This window comes from Rana temporaria, chromosome 2 (genome assembly GCF_905171775.1).
Source record: "Rana temporaria chromosome 2, aRanTem1.1, whole genome shotgun sequence".
In the NCBI taxonomy this organism is placed as follows: domain Eukaryota; kingdom Metazoa; phylum Chordata; class Amphibia; order Anura; family Ranidae; genus Rana; species Rana temporaria.
The window spans coordinates 65,218,503-65,236,831 of record NC_053490.1 but is presented as its reverse complement, the minus strand read 5'-3'; the positions used below and the strand labels follow the sequence as shown (position 1 = coordinate 65,236,831).

The 18,329-nt window shown below is 45.0% G+C and overlaps 1 protein-coding gene across 4 annotated transcripts in view; it reads left to right on the top strand.

The window, feature by feature from the left end:
- Window positions 1-18,329, top strand: part of FNDC3A (fibronectin type III domain containing 3A) — a 310,643-nt gene that overhangs the window by 197,383 nt on the left and 94,931 nt on the right. For all 4 annotated transcript variants that reach the window (XM_040340289.1, XM_040340290.1, XM_040340292.1 and 1 more), the window contains 2 exons: window positions 3,398-3,474; window positions 15,781-16,012. In XM_040340289.1, coding sequence (XP_040196223.1) covers window positions 3,398-3,474; window positions 15,781-16,012 — 309 coding nt within the window. The remainder of the gene's footprint in view (window positions 1-3,397; window positions 3,475-15,780; window positions 16,013-18,329) is intronic.

Sequence of the window (18,329 nt, the reverse complement as noted above, 5' to 3'; positions counted from 1 at the left end):
CAAAGGATGGCAATTTCAACCGATTGTCCAACCTGCATACATAATCTAGTGCCCCTCAGGAAAAGAAGAGCTGCAGAGTGGCACAAAAATCCGCAAGCAGAGCTTGGCTAAGCCTGCAATATCAGTCGGATGGTACAACAGAAACTAGTGCCCTTGGGAGGAACATTTGTAATCGTGGCACCTGAGAGTTGTCCCATAGACAGATCTTTACACCATCCAGCTAAAAGTGGCAACCGTCATGTCAGGGGTAGTTTTAGCAGGAAGCGTAGCCTGCATATGTAAAGCCCAAACATGTCTGCCCTCCTGTTTTATGTATAATTAAAAGAATACATAGAAACAAGGTTTTAAAAAATGAAAGCCAAAGTTCAGCCAATTTTTTCGTATTGTTTTTCTGTATAGCGAGGGTTAGGAAAAGATCCAATGTCAGATTTGTACTACTATCGTTAGCCCATTAGGGAGAGTTTTTCTTACTTTCTATTTTCAATGCTCAGTCACTGCCCGGGAATGAGCATGCTGCAAATAAAGTCTGAGCAAAGTTTGAAACCTGTATCCGGATACATGTTCTGAAAGGTCAACTCACAAATGATTGAAGCCAATGGAGCAGCATGACAGGCAGGGAACTTATAATTTCAAACAGAGAAAATGGTAACGGCAGCCTATATTTTCCTTTTCAGAAAGGTTTCCTTTAATCCATCAGTCTTTTATGGTTTCAGTGCCTAAAATATGGTGGTGAATTTTGTTGTATATCTGCAATGTGGGTGATCTTCATACAGCTTACGGTGACTGAAAACAAATTTACAGACTTTGCTAATTGTTTTGATAAAATAATACTTGTTTGGGGAATTTTACAAAGCCCGAAAGTTGTCTTGTTGGGTAGGGGGCATCTGTTTAAAATAAAATAAAAACATTTATACATATGGTGGATTTGCCACCCCATGCAACTAAAAGAGGGTCTCATAAAGTTTATTTCCTATCACAAGAAATGTAAACTTCCCTTGTGATAGAAATAAGGCATGACAAGTTATCTTTTTGGAGACATCAGGGGTCTATAAGACCCCATATCTTTCCTCTACCCTGGAAAGCATTCGATCAAAAAGAAAAAAAAAGTTCTCATGCCTTCCAAAAAATAAGGCAGTGTTTACATCTTTACAGTCATTACCTTGCTTCCAGCCTCCTACACCATAGAGATGGCAGGGGGCCTTCTAGTCTAAGGCCAGCTCTATGAAAACCCGGCTGCACCACTGGATCAAATACCAGACTCCCTGATTGCATGATAGAGGCGTTGGTTGGTAGCCACTTGTAAAAGCAATCCAGCGGCTGATCGGCTGCTAGGATTGCTTTTAGATGAAAGAGCATTACTGCTGAAAAAAAAATACTGGGGTTATGGCATACAGCATCAGCCATAAAACCCTGGTATAACCACTTGGATCTATTCATGTACATGTGCGTGATTTAGCGTCAAGTAAGAGAATCTGAACTGTGGATGTCCATAGTATGCAAGCAGAGGAGAAAGGACTAGTTGGCAGTATTGCCTGTAGGCTATCAGCTGCTGATCTTTCCCTGTTACTGACTTACCGTGCCTTAAGCCACTTTGTGTCCATCTGTTGAAGCAGGCATCTAGGTAAAGGAGCAAGACTTTGCCTTCCTATGCCAGGGCTGTCTGTCGGATGATGGGTCGGGTAATAGTCAAGAAGCAGCAGGAGAGGTGAAAAGTGCGCAGAACCACAGAATGAATGAAGCAGGGTGATGCAACAACCACAGATCCTCAGGCTTCCTCAAACCCTTTAGGAAAAGGATGAACGGCACAGGAGTGACACCATCACGTCTTACTCTGCATCTAGTGAGACTAGCAGTGCCTATAAAGACTACGTTTTTTTTTTTTTAATACTGTACCAACATTCAGTGAGAAGCATCCCTCGGGCTGGTAGGTGTTGTCTTAGTTGAAATCTTTTGTCCTCTGCCGTGGTGCTGTGAAGGTTAATACAGGTGCTGGACCTGTCATAGGCACTTGTGAAGAAGGCAGACTATGCTTGCCTTTCTGCCCCCCCTCCTCTTAAATTCATAGAAGCTGTACCATTGTTTCCATAACTGATTCCATCCACCCATTCTTCAGTTATAGAGTGCTTTTCATTGATGGAAGCTGTGGTACAGTATCTATGAATGGAGGAGCAGGGTAGAAAGGGCGGGCATAGTCGACACACTTGGTGCCCCTGACAGGTCCAGCGAGGAGCAAAGACATTCATGAAGACAGCGGCCATCAGCACAAGGGACATTTTAAGTAAGTTAAGGTGTTGATTTAAAAAAAATTAACTATGACCTATTGACCTTACACTGCAGGTATACGGCTGTGGGGCTCAGGGCATAGGAAGTGTTTTTCTGGAGAATTTTAAGGCAAAGGGTAAAACTTTTAGGGCACTAATTAGACACAATCAATATTTTGACTAGGTTCTCACCTGTGTGTTTTGCTGTGCGTTTACAGTTTAACAGAAACGCACTACTGTTCATTTTCCGTGATTTCCTATGGGTCACATTCACATGCATTTTTCAGAAAGGACCAGTGACTTTTTTGCCCGCAGCTGGTTGCATTTTTTGTTCCATAGACTTCAATGGAAACCCAGTAGAAATTCATAAAAACCGCAGTGCTGGAGATTTTAAAGCTGCGTTTTTGGTGGTTTCTCCTGCATGAAAACAGACACCTTCCAAAAACGCATGTCAAAAAATAGAAAATGCACTGGAAAAAGGCATCAACTGCAACCTGCATAGGTGTGAACCTAGCATTTAAAGTGGTTGTAAACCCTCTCTAACCACTAGGTGTAAGAAATATCTCCTAAATATCTCCTATATATCTCCTACTATAAGCACAGTAAAATCGCAGTGAATTTGCTGTAAAATCGCGTCACAATCACGTGCATTTTCAGTCGAATGCTGATGACCTAATTTTTGGCTGAAATTTCGGTGCATCTCTATTAATAATCATTAATATTGCCATCTCTACTCAACTGCAAACGTAAAGTACGCCTACCAATGGCATCTAGATTATGTTGGCTGGTAATCCAACTTCAAAATCAAAATGTTCTAACAATTTGTTTGCATGAGCTATTGTACTAATTAAACTGTGTATGTCTTCAATAGTGTCACCATGTTACTGATGTTACTAATACATACCTGTTAATGACATGAAATGTAAACTTGAAAAAAATGAACAAAACAAAGTAATTGCTGTCATTGGAATGGACTTTGGTGTGAAGTGCGATGCTTGATTGTGCTGGATGCTGATTGACAGTGACTGGCTTTTATCACACATGATTTTATGTTATGCCCTGTATATTAGAGGCTTTAGTTTATGATTATACCTGTTCTTCTGATTTTGTTTTATCTTATTCCTGTTTTTCTGTAGGTCCTGCTCAGGTCCCCATGATGTCCCCAAATGGTTCTGTTCCCCCAATCTATGTGCCTCCAGGTTATGCTCAGCAGGTATGTACATACTAGGTATTCACACATACACACTGCCATCCTCTACTGCCCTTTTAGATGCCGCATGTTGGAGAGCTCTGAATAAGATGCACTGCTGAAACCAACTTGTATCTATGGTCTCACTCACACCGGTGATTTGGCCCCTGTGCATAAACTTGATATTTTCGGGCACCTGGTAGGCACAGATGCAGCAGCCAATCCCACTGCCAGCAGCCTGTCGAAATCTATGACAGGCTGAAATACTCCACAGCTGTATGAAACGGTACTCGCGCTTACGGCCATATGTCTGCGGAGACGTATGCACAGTACAGCGTTCATATTTTGACAGGGTGCTGCCTCTGTGCCTCCTGGGTGCCCAAAAATGCCAGGATCTGATGCAGATAGGTCAAATTGTCAATGTGCATGTAGCCTTGGAGAGACTGCTGTTGGAGACGCAATCATTACAGTGAAGTTATTGGGAAGACTGCAAGTTAAGCCGGCCATAGACTGTACGAATCTTGGCCAAATCAGCAGGGGCCAGCCGAGATTCAAACAACATATGGACAGGCTGAATGTACCCAAGTTGTTTATCAATCAACTTGGGTACAACCAGCCTGCCAGATTTTACATGCGATTATTGCCAGGTCTGTTAAAGTTGCTAGCAGTATTTACTGTGTTCTCCCCGCTGGGAGGACACAATTGCTCCACAGGAAGGATTCCCCCATTGACACTGACAATGTTGATAGGGGAATCAAGCGATTCTTGTTCCTGCAACCCTTGGTTGCTCCATATATGGCTGGGTTTGGAGTGCTATAACACTTTTTTATGTAGTCGTTAATGTTGTGTAATAAGTTGCCACAGCTAGCCTAAATTGTAATCAGGGTTGTAGTGGGAATGACTAGTCTATAAACTAAAGCTGGCCATGTGTGGTTATACTTTCCTTCAAACATTCATGCAAAAGTCTGGAAGATTGTTTGGGCATTTAGTGTTGCCATCTTTGAATAAACCAATTGTAATTTGAAATTAGTTAAAAATGTCAACCTGATCTGCTACTTGAATGGATTCCCTAACTTATTAAAGAACAACTCTCATGATACTTGAAAAATAAAATACAGATTGAGAAATGTAGACCTTTTGGCTTTTTCTTCTGTAGGCTGCAGTCATTTTCTTGGACAAAACGGGCATTTCTCATTTCATTCCCTCCTCTGTTTCTCCTCACACAAAAGCCAATTTTGTGGGTATTGCTCTTGTAGGCAGTAGCAAAAAACATCTGCCTCTCTCCTTGTGTATTGTGTAACCATGGTCTGTGTATTGCAATTAGAGGGGGAGCCTCATTCTGCTACTCCAGCTTGTCCATGCATGTGGACAGACCGGGCATGTCTGGCAGCACTGGCAGCAATCTGGTATGAGGGCACCTGTGTTCCAGACCTGCAACGCAACACTCGTCTCTGGCATTCTGGAACCGTGCTTGTCTCAGGAAAGTGCAGAGTAAAGGAGACGAGCGCTGTCAGGAAAGTGGGCCGTCATACTAACGCAAGCAATGTTGGTGCAGTGATCTCCCCTGCTGTGCTATTGTGTTCTGACAGGGGGACTCCCCCCACCAGAACACACTGATCAGTGCTTGCAGCCTTTATCTGCAAGCACTGATCTTTTTTGGACCTATGAACGAGCTCCAGGAACAGAACTTGTCTGTAAGTAGGGGACTTGCTGTATTGTATATTTATAGATACAATAAATGTTCATCAGCCAATGGGGCTGTTCTGTATATACTATATGTATTGTTCTTTCACACATTCCTCTATCATACATGAAGATTTCAAAGAACAAATCATCACTATGAAAGTTCTAATTCCAGATGAAACTTTTCCTAGCAAACGTCTTGCGATAAGTTTGTTTTTTTTCCCCACTGAGGATCATATTGCCAGTTAGAATTTCGTTCACACCAATAATAGAGTAACATTTTCCATCCTTCACCCTGATCAATTTTCATCAAAAAAAGATTGTTGATATGCCCCCATTAACCTTTAGAAAATTCAACTAATGTTCCGAAAACAAACGCTCTCAAACAATATTCTACTGGTGTATAACTAGAGATATTGTTATGTTAGCTTTGTCGCTATGGAGAGCAGTAGAAGTGGGTTCAATGCAAATACAGTGCATGCAGATTTTATGTTGTAAGTGGTTGTTTGACTTGCGCTGACCACGTAACATGACCCTAATGCAAATTCAGGAAAAGCAGCAAACCTTTCAGTAAAAAAATGTACTGTTTATATTGGTGACATGACCCTTACAATCAAACGCTTCTGTTACGTTACGCCGGTTCAATTTCGTGACGCAAGTACCGTATCCACAGAGTATTTGCGCCCAAATTTGCGCCAGCGTAACTTAAATTCCGAGGCGTAAGGTGGGGTAATTGAAAGTGGGAAGGAAGTGGGCGTGCTCCGTTGAAATGAGCCATGACCCCATGCAAATGAAGGGCCGGCCGTACTGCGCATGATTATGCACCTCACTGGGCATGCTCAGAACTCGGCCCGGCGCAATCAGTGAGATAGGAACTAGGCCCGGCGTACTTAGTGAGATACGCCCTGTGTATAAATAGGCCCAGACAAACGCCCTTCCATTGCAAAAGTACATCCATGTGTTTCCCTTCCTGAAGCAAGGTGCTTTTGTTCTGTTGTCTGTTGGTATTTGTTGGTTAGTGTAGTAGTGTTTATAGTAAAGATTTATTGGAGTAGGAGATTGTATTAGCTGTTTGTTTTTTCTGAGTGTTTTTTGGAGTCTGCATTAGCTGTCTGTTTGTGCTGTTTGATTTTGGTGTCTTGTTTGTGCTGTTTGATTTTGGTGTCTGGTTTTTGCTGTCTGATTTTTGTGTCTGTTTGTTCTGTGTCTTTTTGTGTCTGTTTGTTCTGTCTGATTTTTGTGTCTGTTTGGTGCTGACTGGTGGTGATATGGCACCAAAGAGGAGAAAGCTCAACTTCTCTGTTCGGGAGAAGCAAATACTTGCTAGGGTCATCACCCGACATGGGCGATTTTTGCATGGCCCTGAGAGCCGGGACATCACCCCGGCCAGGAAGAAGGTGATCCTCCAGGAGATTACTGATGAGATCAATGCGCGGGGGGGGGGGGGAGACGAGGACCGCCAGTGGGATCGCAAAGAAGATCAATGATCTGAGGAGCCTGGTCCGTGATAAGCTGGCCAAGATTACAGCCCATGCCAGGGGCACTGGAGGGGGACCACCTTGCACCATCAGGTGGACTGATGAGGAGCGTGCAGTGGCCCAGTGCTTCCACAGCCAGCAAGTGGTGGGCCTGCCTGGCTTTGACTCCGATGAGGCCGTGAGGACAGGTACGTGTTTTTTTTTTTTTTTTTTTTATTATCTGGCGAGTAGCATGTGTGGGGGGGGGGGAGGGAATATGTGCCAAGTATGTGGATCCTCCAACCTGTGTATGTTTTGTGTCATCCACAGATGGCCAGGAGAGTGCTGGGCCATCTGGCCAGTCTGCTCCATCCCCCGGACATCAGGCTGCTGAAGAGCCCCAAGAAAGGCAGGAGTCCTCAGGGCAGGGGAGTGGCCACAACTCACCTCATGAGGAGGTTGAGGTGGAGGAGGATGAGGGGGGGAGGTTGAGGAGGATCAGCTTGACATTGCCAGTGAAATACTTCGGCCTTTGGATGTGGCTCCCCCTGTGGCTGGCAGCAGTCAGGCCTCCATCAGGGGTAGCCCCTCCCACTCCTCCACCAACAGGAGTCCCCCCCAGGGGGCTCCCCTCCTCCCAGGCCACAAGCCTCATCTGCAGGCAGAAAGGCCACCCAGAAGACCAGGGGGGTGGCCGAGTTTCTGCCTGCAAATCTTAGGAGGGACCAGGCCCGTCGGATCCACCATCTGGGTCAGGTCACCCGGACTTTGGCCCAGATAGAGGACAGCCTGGTCTCCATAAAAGACTCCGTCAATGATGTGGGCACGAACTCATTGGCGTACATCAATTGCTTTTGCGACCTGCAGACCGCCACAGCAGGCGAGGCCCTGGAGGTGAATGCCCTGACCCAGGCTGTCCAGGCCAATACCCAGGCTGTCCAGGCCAATACGGCAGCCCTCACTGTGGGCCTGAACAGAATAGCCGTGGCCTTGGAGGGCAGGCCAGCAGGTGGACAGACACCAGGGGAGGCTCCTCCTTCCCCCATGAGTCTCCCCTGAGGGCCCGTGGCCGGCCCAGGCGTAGCTCACGTCGTCGTTAATTTGGGATGTGCTTTTGATTTAATTTTTTTCTTATTTTTTTAGGGATTTTTACTGTGATTATGATTTGTTTTATGTGTGTGAATGATGTATGAATGTGGGGGTGACATTCCTGCCAGAAAAGGGGTGTCACCCTCATTTTTGGTGGAGTAGGGATCCCCAGGACCAGGGAGAAGTGATCCCAGGTCCATGTGAATGGTGTATGAATGTACAGTGACATAATTGGAGCCTTGGCGGGGCATTGCTGCTCCCTAGTACCGTGCGGTGTACTTCGGTCTAATCCAATTCGATGTGGATGTGGGGTGTGTGTGCTAGGGACCACAGTGGTGTGCATGCATGCATTCTCATTGTGCCATGATTAATGTGTGTGTTTACTGTGCAAAGATGCCTTCTGCGAGGCGTCTCCTGGCTGCTGTTCCCTCAGTAGACCGGGTAGAGTTGGTCAGGGGGGGATTGTCTGGTTCAGGGGTCAGGTCCTCGCGTAGGTCAATCTCCAGGCCCCTTCTCACTGCGAAGTTGTGCAGCATGCACCGATGATCTGGCACACAAAGTTTGGGGAATACAACAGGGTACCCCCGGACTTATCCAGGCATCGGAAACGGGACTTCAGGAGGCCAAAGGTGCGTTCCACCACTGCACGGGTACGTATGTGTGCAGCATTGTAGTTTTCCTCTCCTGGGGTTTGGGGGTTCCAGAATGGAGTCATGAGATGGGGTCCAAGTGCATATGCAGAGTCACCTGGAAGGGAAAAGACAGGAGGATGTTAGTCATGCATGTGCCCCTCGTGATGTCTGCATCATGGGGGGGGACAGTCATGCCTGACACCCATGTCACTCACCAACCAGCCAGCTGTCCCTGTACACGTTCTGTTCAAATTCTCTTGGGATGTTGCTTTGACGGTATATGTAGCTGTCATGGCTGGATCCGGGGGGGTTTGGCACGGACATGCCATATGAGGTATTGGGCATCGGCTATCACCTGTACATTTATTGAATGCCAATGCTTCCGATTGCGGTACATGTGCTCTGTCTCATGGGGGGACTGTAGTGCCACATGTGTGCAATCAATGGCCCCCACGGTCCGTGGGAATCTGGCAATTCTATAGAAATCTGTCATTGTCTTCATCCGCAGGTCCTCCTGGGTGGGTTTGATGATTTGGTTGGCCATGCGTCTCAGGATTGCGGGGACAACCTGGTGCACACATCTGCTAATGGAGGATTGTGACATCCCAGCCACCACTCCACTTGTGCGCTGAAAAGAGCCAGTGGCAAGGAAATGGAGTGTTGCTATGACCTTGACCAGTGGCTCCAGTGCATGTGAGCGGTGTGTTGGGCTGGTGATGTCATCCTGCAGGGTTCTGGTTAATTCCATGATGGCTTCAGGGGTGAATCTGAAGGTGCGATACACCTCAGAAGCAGGCATGCCAAAGACAGCTAGGCGTGTGCGGTATATCCTCTCCTGTGCCCTCCTCCTCCTCCGTTCCATCCTCCTTCTGCGTGCCTCTAAAGTCACTAGTATAGCTATGAGCATGGATTCCCCCTGGCATGTTGGCATACAGATTGTTGTCCTGCAAGTGTGTGTGCTCAGCTCGTCCCTAATGGTGTTGCTTTAGCTGACCTGCACACGTCTGGTGCAAAGTTAAGGCAGCTTTTATAAGGTGTAACTTTCCGCCGGGAAAACAGCAGATGCGCACAGGGCGTAGCCTGCGCTGCACAAGCGTACTTTTGTGGATCGCAGTATCTCCCTCATTTGCATATTTGACTAGCAAAACAATGGTGCGTCTAGCGTATTTTGCGCTCCAAGATGCGCCGGTGTAATCGTTTTACGCCGGACGGAAATAACTGGTTTTCAGGCGTATCTCGTTTTGAGGATACGGCGCATAGATACACACGGCGCATTTTTCAATTACGCCGCGCATCTCTAAATACGCCGGCGTAAGTGCTTTGTGAATCTGGCCCTTTATTCCTAGCATGATGTTAACCGTGTAGTTCTAGACCAGGTACACAAACTCAAGTAGGAGCTTTGTATTGATAACATTACTGCTGTGGTAGGCACAAGCACACAGGGCTTTGCTCTTTCTTCACTTCCAGTGATCTTGACGCAGGGTTTGTTTGATTTGAACTCCAGAGATAAAACAATAAGAGCCGGTTCACACACAGGCGACCCGACTTTGGGGGCGACTCGGCAAGGCGATCTTAAGGCATCTTGAGAGGCAACTTGCAAAATTACTTCAGTATTGAAGTCAATGCAAGTCGCTCCTATTAGAACGGTTCCATTCACTACAATGGGACGCAACTTGTCAGGCGGCTGTGTCGCCTGACGAGTCGCCCCAGTGTGAACCGGGTCTAATTCTCCCGCTCTACAAGACTCTGGTCTGGTCGCACCTGGAGTATGCTGTGCAGTTCTGGGCACCAGTTCTCAAGAAGGATGTACTGGAAATGGAGTGAGTACAAAGAAGGGCAACAAAGCTAATAAAGGGTCTGGAGGATATTAGTTATGAGGAAAGGTTGCGAGCACTGACCTTATTCTCTCTGGAGAAGAGACACTTGAGAGGGGAAATGATTTCAATGTACAAATATCATACTGGTGACCCCACAATAGGGATAAAACGTTTTAGTGGAAGGGAGTTTACTAAGACACATGACTACGTAGAGGGTCCTTTACTGTAAGAGCAGCAAGGATGTGGAATTCCCTTCCACAGGTGGTGGTCTCAGTGGGGGCATCAAAAGTTTCAAAAAACGAATAGATAAGCACCCGAACCATACATGGTATACAATGTAATACTGACATATAATCACACACATAGGTTAAACTTGTCTTTTCTCAACCTCCCCTACTATGCAACTATGTAAAAACAAGTTATTCTTAAAGAGGAAGTAACCCCCCCCCCCCCCCCCCCGAAAAACAGGGGGGGATAACCTGCAAGAGAAAGGCATAATGAGCTAGTATGCATAGCATACTAGCTTTTTATGTGGCACTTACCTGAAATCAAAGCCCCCGAAGTCCTCCTCGTTCCCCACCGGCGCTGCCGCCATGTCGCCGCAAAGATATTTCCTGTTTTTGTCGCTCCGACGCTGTGATTGGCCGGAGCGGCGATGATGTCACTCCCGCGCATGCGGGCGGGAACGACAGTTCCCCGTTAATGCATGGGAATACGGCATTAACCCAGGTTATGCCATTCAGAAAAACTGCACTTTCAGTGCACCTGCGCCGTTATCAACGGCGCGCATGCGCCATAGACATCGGCGCCTGTAATTACTGTAAATATCTCCTAAACCGTGCAGGTTTAGGAGATATTTCTTGCACCTACAGGTAAGCCTTGATCTAGGCTTACCTGTAGGTGCAAGTTTTCTGGTTGGGTTTACAACCACTTTAAACGGGTTGTAAAGGTTCGTTTTTTATTTTCTAAATGGGTTCCTTTTAAGCTAGTGCATTGTTGGTTCACTTACCTTTTCCTTCCATTTCCCTTCTAAATGTTTTTTTTTCTTTGTCTGAATTTCTCACTTCCTGTTTCTCCTCAGTAAACTTGCCCCCATCATCCGAGCTGTTCTGGCTGGGGGTTGGTCAGCCAGAACAGCTTACTGAGGAGGAACAGGAAGGGAGAAATTCAGACAAAGAAAAAAAACATTTAAAAGAAAAATCGAAGGAAAAGGTAAGTGAACCAACAATGCACTAGCTTAAAGGAACCTATTTAGAAAATAAAAACAAACCTTTACAACCACTTTAAGCCGGCAATTTTTTTCCTGCAACCACAGTCAATGTTAATAGGGGATTCCCTCCCATGGAGCAATTGTGTTCTCCCGGCAGGGAAGGCTTGCAATAATTGCATGTAAAATCTGGCAGGCCACTTGTACCCAAGTTGATTGATCAGCTTGGGTACATTCAGCCTGCCCATATATGGTTCGGATCTCGGCCGGCTCCTGCTGAACCAGCCAAAATTTGAACTGTCTTTGGCTGGCTTTAGCACAAAAACAATGTGTCACATCGTTGTGATCATTGTTTTGAGTGCCAGAACTTTTTTTGTGATAAGGATTGCCATTGTCTGCTTTATTTCTGAACACCTTGTGAAGGAGGGGGTTAGGTCGGCCATAGATGGGCTGAACCAGCCGAGATTCGAATCATGTATGGGCAGGCTGAATGTACCAATTGATCAATCTGGGTACCACCAACCTGCTGGATTTTACATACAACAGCCACTTGCAGAAATTACTGTCTTCTCCCGGCGGGGACAGCTTCCCCCGCCCCCCGCTGGGAGAACACAATTGGCTCGTCAGGTGGGATTCCCCTGTCAACACTGACTGGGCATTGAGCAAATTTTTTTCCTGCAACCGCAATTTGCTCCATCTATGGTCAGCCTTAGCTGCACAAAAATCAAGTTCTATTACCTCCGTAATTTGATGTAGGATATTCCCCAGTTATTTTTAATAGAACTGACAGAGAGAACACATTATTATTTCAGGTGTATTTTATTGGATAAACTGAGACATTTTATTAGGTTATATGTATTATTTAAATAGCTCTAGAAAATGTTCTATTTAGACTTGAGATCTTCAACACGTTTATTCTTTGTTATTCCCGTGATATGTTTGCAGAAACTGAAACTAGTGGTGAATGGCAAATATGAATTTGCATTGTGCCTGGGTTGGCGTGCCATGCCACTTCACCTTTGCTCTGGGCGGGGGGACAGTTTAGTTAATCTTTAAAAGTGGAGTTAGCTCACACACAAGCAAATATGGATCCAATTCTGAATATGTGGCAGCTGAATAATGTTCATATCCTCTATTTAATTAAGCTCAATTATTTTAATACTAAAACACTGATGGCGTGCACAACAGGATTTTTTTTGTAGGTGAATGATTTAGGTGTAAAACTAAAACTGCTTTTTTTCTTTAAGGTTTTCAACAGGGTAGGAAATGGTTAGAAAACCCTATCAAGCTATAGTTACTTATTGTGTGCTGTCTGTCACTTCCTGTCTCAGACTCAATAGAATGTAATAAAAATTCTTCAAAGGGAGGTGAAATTTCCTCATAGGCGGCTGTCACCAGAAAAAGTGACCTCATTGATTCCACTCTCTCCTGTGACAGCTTTAACATCTTGGAATTCACATAATTTTCTGCATCAATGACAATGGTCATCAAGAAAAATACAGGCAATGAAGTTCCCCAATGAAGACGCAGACAGCAATAGAAACCTAACAAAGGTTTTAACTGCGTCCTTAAAGTGTTTGTAAAGGTTGAAGGTTTTAAATAACCTTCAGTGTGCAGCAAATTTGGATTCAAGTGAAAGAAAGTCCCATAGAAGTTGAAAAAAATAAAATTTTTCCTTCAACATCTTGCTCCAAGCAGCTGCGACTTATCGTTCAAGATCAATGATAATGAAAACCACCACCGCCACCTCCTGGGGAATTGCCCGCTCAACTTAGGAGTCTAATCACGCCTCTAGTATCATGGTCTTTAAGACCCCTTTCACACTGGTGGCTCCCATAGCGTCGGCGGTAAAACGCTGCTATTTTACCGTCAGATTTGCATCTCATTTCGGCCGCTAGCGGGGCGCTTTTAACCCCCGCTAGTGGCCGAGAAAGGGTTTATACTGCCCGCAATGCACCGCTACGGCGTGATTAATTTCAATGGGCCGGAACACCTTAGCAGCAGTGAGTTCACCGCTGCTAATGCGCTCCAAAGAAGCTGCTGGCAGGACTTTTTCGGACGCCCTGCCAGCGCACCGCTGTGAAAGCCCGAGGAGCAGCTATTTAAGGGCGGATTTTTAACGCTATAGCGCCTGCAAAACGCCCTCAGTGTGAAAGGGGTCTTAAACTCCTGACAGGTATCACCGCTGTATCTTTGGTCTTTCTGGTCTCCTTCAAGTTCTTTAGAACAGCTTCTCCTTGGAGATACTCAGAACAGCTTCTTCAACATTAACTCAAAATAAAAATAAAAACCTCTATTGCGCAAAATTGCTTCAATATTTGAAATTTTATTGCACAAAAATGCCCACTCACATAGCAATCATCTTTAGTATTGCATAGCATGGAAAAGGCTTGCCTCCTCACTGCTCCTTCCGAGTTTACGAGGCACCGGAAGTGACATCACTGGCTCCACCCGACGCATTGCATCATGTGACTTCAAGGGAAAAAAGGAGCCTAGTGACGAGCGCCAGAATTTATGAGCCTTAGTTTGTTTACCAATCGCCAAGGTGACGGGTGGATCATTGGGTCATTGTACCCATAATACAAATATAGCATTTATCTTCACATATATTATTTTACAACAGTGTTTAAAACTCTTAATTTGTCCAATTTGAAATGGATGAAAAACAAAGGCTCATAAATCCCGGCGTTCGTCGCTAGGCTCCTTTTTTCCCCTATGTGAGTCATATGACCAGTGATGCAACGCGTCGGGTAGAGCCAGTGACGTCACTTTCAGTGTCTCAAACCCGGAAGGAGCAGTGAGGAGGCAAGCTTTTTCTATGCTATGCAATACTAAAGATTGCTATGCGAGTGGGCATTTTTGTGCAATAAAATTTCATATAATGAAATATTGGAAATCAGCATAACCCCCTAAAGTACAACAAGCATTTGAGCATGTAGTGCTTTCATTATAACAGATTTTTAACGATGAGTTGTACCTGCTTGGAGTTGTTTAAGGAAGAATTATATTTTTTTTTTCAACTTCTATGGGACTTTTATTCACTTGAATTCTAATTTGAAATTATTTTGGAATTATTTTTGTGTTTGTATATTATTGTTTCACTGCAATATTTGGTTAATATAGAATATTGAGATACTCTCACATATTGAATTGGCACACCGTTTTTTTCTTTTACTTATTATGGAGGTTAGTGTGAGATCACTATATTAATGGTGCAGCTGTTCTTATTTCACAGTATTTAATATTTTGACATAGCAGCGCTTTAGTACATTATACATTATCTCGGTGTGTGAATGGACACACACAGCCACAGCTTGGGAGCAAGCCTGCTGGAGTGTTCCCATTGCAAGCTGCTTGCTCTGAAGGCACTTGGCAAGGGGGAGGGGCCAGGCGCACAGGCAGGGAAACTGAGAAAAGGTGGATCTGGGCTGCTCTGTGCAAAACCACTGCACAGAGCAGGTAAGTATAACATGTTTCTTTAATCCAGGACACATATGGATTACACAGGTTCTGAGGCTGATTTAATGCAGATAAGGCACCAAGTGAGTTTAATTACCACCTTAATCAGCCTCAGAACCTGTGTAATGTGTGTCCTGGATTAAAGGGATGATGTGGCAACTCTAGTACATACAGTGCACTGTCCATCATTCCAACTTAATGTTTATCCCCGGTCCATAGACCTCAAAATTACACAGGCATTGCTTCAAATCGTTGCAAAATAGCGTCAGTCGCTGCTAAAATTGCAGTAATGGGTGCAGGATGAAAGAGCTCTGATGTGAGGAGAAGTCTGAAAACAAGATCCAGAACTGCATGCAGCGAGTGAAGGTTTTGCAGTGATTTGAGATCAGGGAAGAGAAAGTGTTTTGCCCCAGCAGAATTAAAGGAAAAACGGGGAGCTGCCTGTGCCCCCCTTTAATACCACCCATATTCCTGTCCTTTTATTGTGGTGACAGTAACCTGACGCCTGTACAGCATAGGCGCTGGCTTATGGCCACTGTGTTAAAAGGACAGGATTATAGGTGGTATTACAATTTTGTTTTATTGGGCTGGACAGCTGCCCTCCAGTAACCCCCTTTAGAACCCATTCAAACTGAATGCGAGTCGCACAGGGACGCTGTGCAGTTCCGGTGTGCTTCTCCCCTGCAGTTCTGTGCAGTGCGATCTTTTTTTGGGGGGCGGGGGGGATGCAAGTATCTGGTCTTGCCTAGGGTGCAAAATAGTCTAGCTCCAGCCCAGAGTATGTGGCCTCTGTGCCAGACAAGGCAGCTTCCATCAGTGACCTCCGGGACTAGTCAGAAACAAGTTTAATTTGAGTGCCAAGCAAGAGTAAATATGCTATAATAAAATGATTCAAATGCTCAGTTCATCAGGGTTTGGTACAGAAGATATACAGCAGGGAGTAAGCCTGGCTCAGCTCACATTCTCCCTTTTTCTCCTCTTTGTAGGTTATTGAAGACAATGGTGTGCGGAGAGTCGTAGTTGTTCCTCAGCCCCACGAATTCCACACAAGTGGCCATGCAGTTATACATCGACCTCCACCCCCTCTGCCAGGTTTTATTCCCCTTCCCGCTATGATGCCGCCGCCTCCTCGTCACATATACTCACCGGTTGCTGGAACTGATCTTGCCTCTCAATATACGACTCAGTATCACCCCACACAGGTATATGGAGATTTGGGTAAGTACTCTGTCTACTCTCACTGTCTATATTTATTTTACAAGCTATATATATATATATTTTTATTCTAATTGGAGTTTATAGGAACCATCTATGCATCAATAATATAGAAGACTATATTAGTTGAACCCTACGCTATGCATGCAACAGGCCTATTTATTTTGGTAGACAGTGAGAAACAATTGGGTGGGAAAAAGTTGCACCTAAAATGTGTTTATTGGAAAGTATTTTTTCTCACTTCTAGCACACACAGTGTCTGGGGCCAGACATCTGCTCCTGCATTCCTGTCAAATTTTGACATGCAGCTGTGTCCATGCAGCTGCCTTGTCTGCATTTTTTCCATGTGCTGCCTTCATGCAGCTTGGGGTGGATGCAGGTACAAAAACAATTGTGGTTTATTATATTTTTTTTTTTGTATGAATATTTTTTATGTATATATCTTTTTTCAATAAAGCCTTGCACTACATATGCTGCATGGTCCCACTAGTAACTTCCTTTTGGGCTTCCGTTTGCCCTAATTTATGGGAGGAGAAGATCCCCCCACTAGCTGTTAAAACAGGGTCTAGGGGTTGCGGGGGCTGGTGCATTTGTAACTTGTTACACCCTGAATATGGGGAATTTATCCTTTAAAGTGATTGTAAACCCTCTCCTATGCCCAGTGAAGTGAACAGCCTCAGATTATACACAGAGATGAAATAAATCTCCCTACATAAGTTTTACTTGTATATCAGCTGTCTTTTCCTTTCTACATTATTTAGAAAGTGCACATTGGGGAGTTATTTACAAACGGCAAATCCACTTTGCACTACAACTGCTGTCCCTTTTCCTCAACTGCAAAATAAACCATAAAATAAGAGGAAACGCACATAGAACCCTTTGAAAAAACATGTTAATTTTACAGTGCAGGGAACAGGCTGCATATTCATAGACTGTGGGTTGTAAGCTGCTACTTGGCGACGGCATCTGGGTTAGATCCGACAGGCGTACGCCTTCGGATCTAAGATGCAATTTTTCGGCGTCCGCTGGGTGGCGTTCCCGTTGTTTTCCGCGTCGAGTATGCAAATTAGCTATTTCCCACAAACGTACGAGCGGCCGTCGCCTTTTTTTACATCGTCTCTAGTCGGCTTTTTTCAGCGTATAGTTAAAGCTGCTATTTGGTGGCGTACTCGATGTTAAGTATGGCCGTCGTTCACGCGTATAATTTAAAAAAATAAAATTTCGTTTGCGTAAGTCGTCCGTGAATCGGGCTGGACGTAATTTACGTCCACGTCACAAAAAAAGATGTCCTTGCGACGTCATTTAGCGCAATGCACGGCGGGAAATTTAGGAACGGAGCATGCGCAGTTTGTTCGGCGCGGGGACGCGCTTCATTTAAATGAAACACGCCCCCTACTCGCCGATCTGAATTACGCGCCGTTACGCCGCAAGAGATACACTACGCCGCCGTAACTTACAGCGCGAATTCTTTGTGGATTCAAAGCTTCAAAGAGTAAGTTACAGCGGCGTAGCGTATCTCACATACGCTGCGCCCATGCAATTGTATGTGAATCTGCCCCTTGATGTATAACTTTAAGCTTGGCTTTGGTACTCTTTTTTTCCTATTGGGGTTCAAAGTTTCCCTAGGCAGGTGCTGCCACTTTGTGCTTGTTTTTGTTTCAACCACAAAGTGCATTTATATAAAAGTCGAAATATGCTGTTATGCTATGAAAACATGCATGCTATGTCACAGCATGCTTTCACATGTGTATGTCAAAATACATACAAGCAAGAAATTGGCTGTGTGTGACCCCTTTCTTCAACTGTTATAGGTTGTCACGCCTTCATTTCTGTAGCACTTACTTGTAATATAACAAATATTTGCTTTTGGGTTTACTGCTGCTTTAAGTTTCATGCACAAAAACCGCAAAAAAAAAAACGATGGCTAAAAAAATTATATTTAGCATTTTTAGCCAGCGTTTTTGCAGTGTTTTCAAAAGTGTTTAGGAGCAGTAATGTTTTTTGTTAAGGAGCCACGTCCTTAACAATGGATGACTCCTCGGCTGTCAGCTGTTCCCCGCTGGCAGCTGAATGTAAACTGAACAATTGTCGGAAATACAAATGTTTAGAAAATCCATACCAGGTTCTTATCTGAGCATGCAGTCTAGCAGGTCAGGAAAGGTCCTGAACCATACCAGGCCACATGCCCTCAATGTAGGGGGGGGGGCTTTGGGGCAGGGGGCCCCCCCAAAGCACTGTGTCCCTATGTTGATGAGGAAAAGGGCCTCTTCGCCCACAAACCTGGCCGCCGATGGTTTTGGGGGTCTGCGGGCGGCAAGCT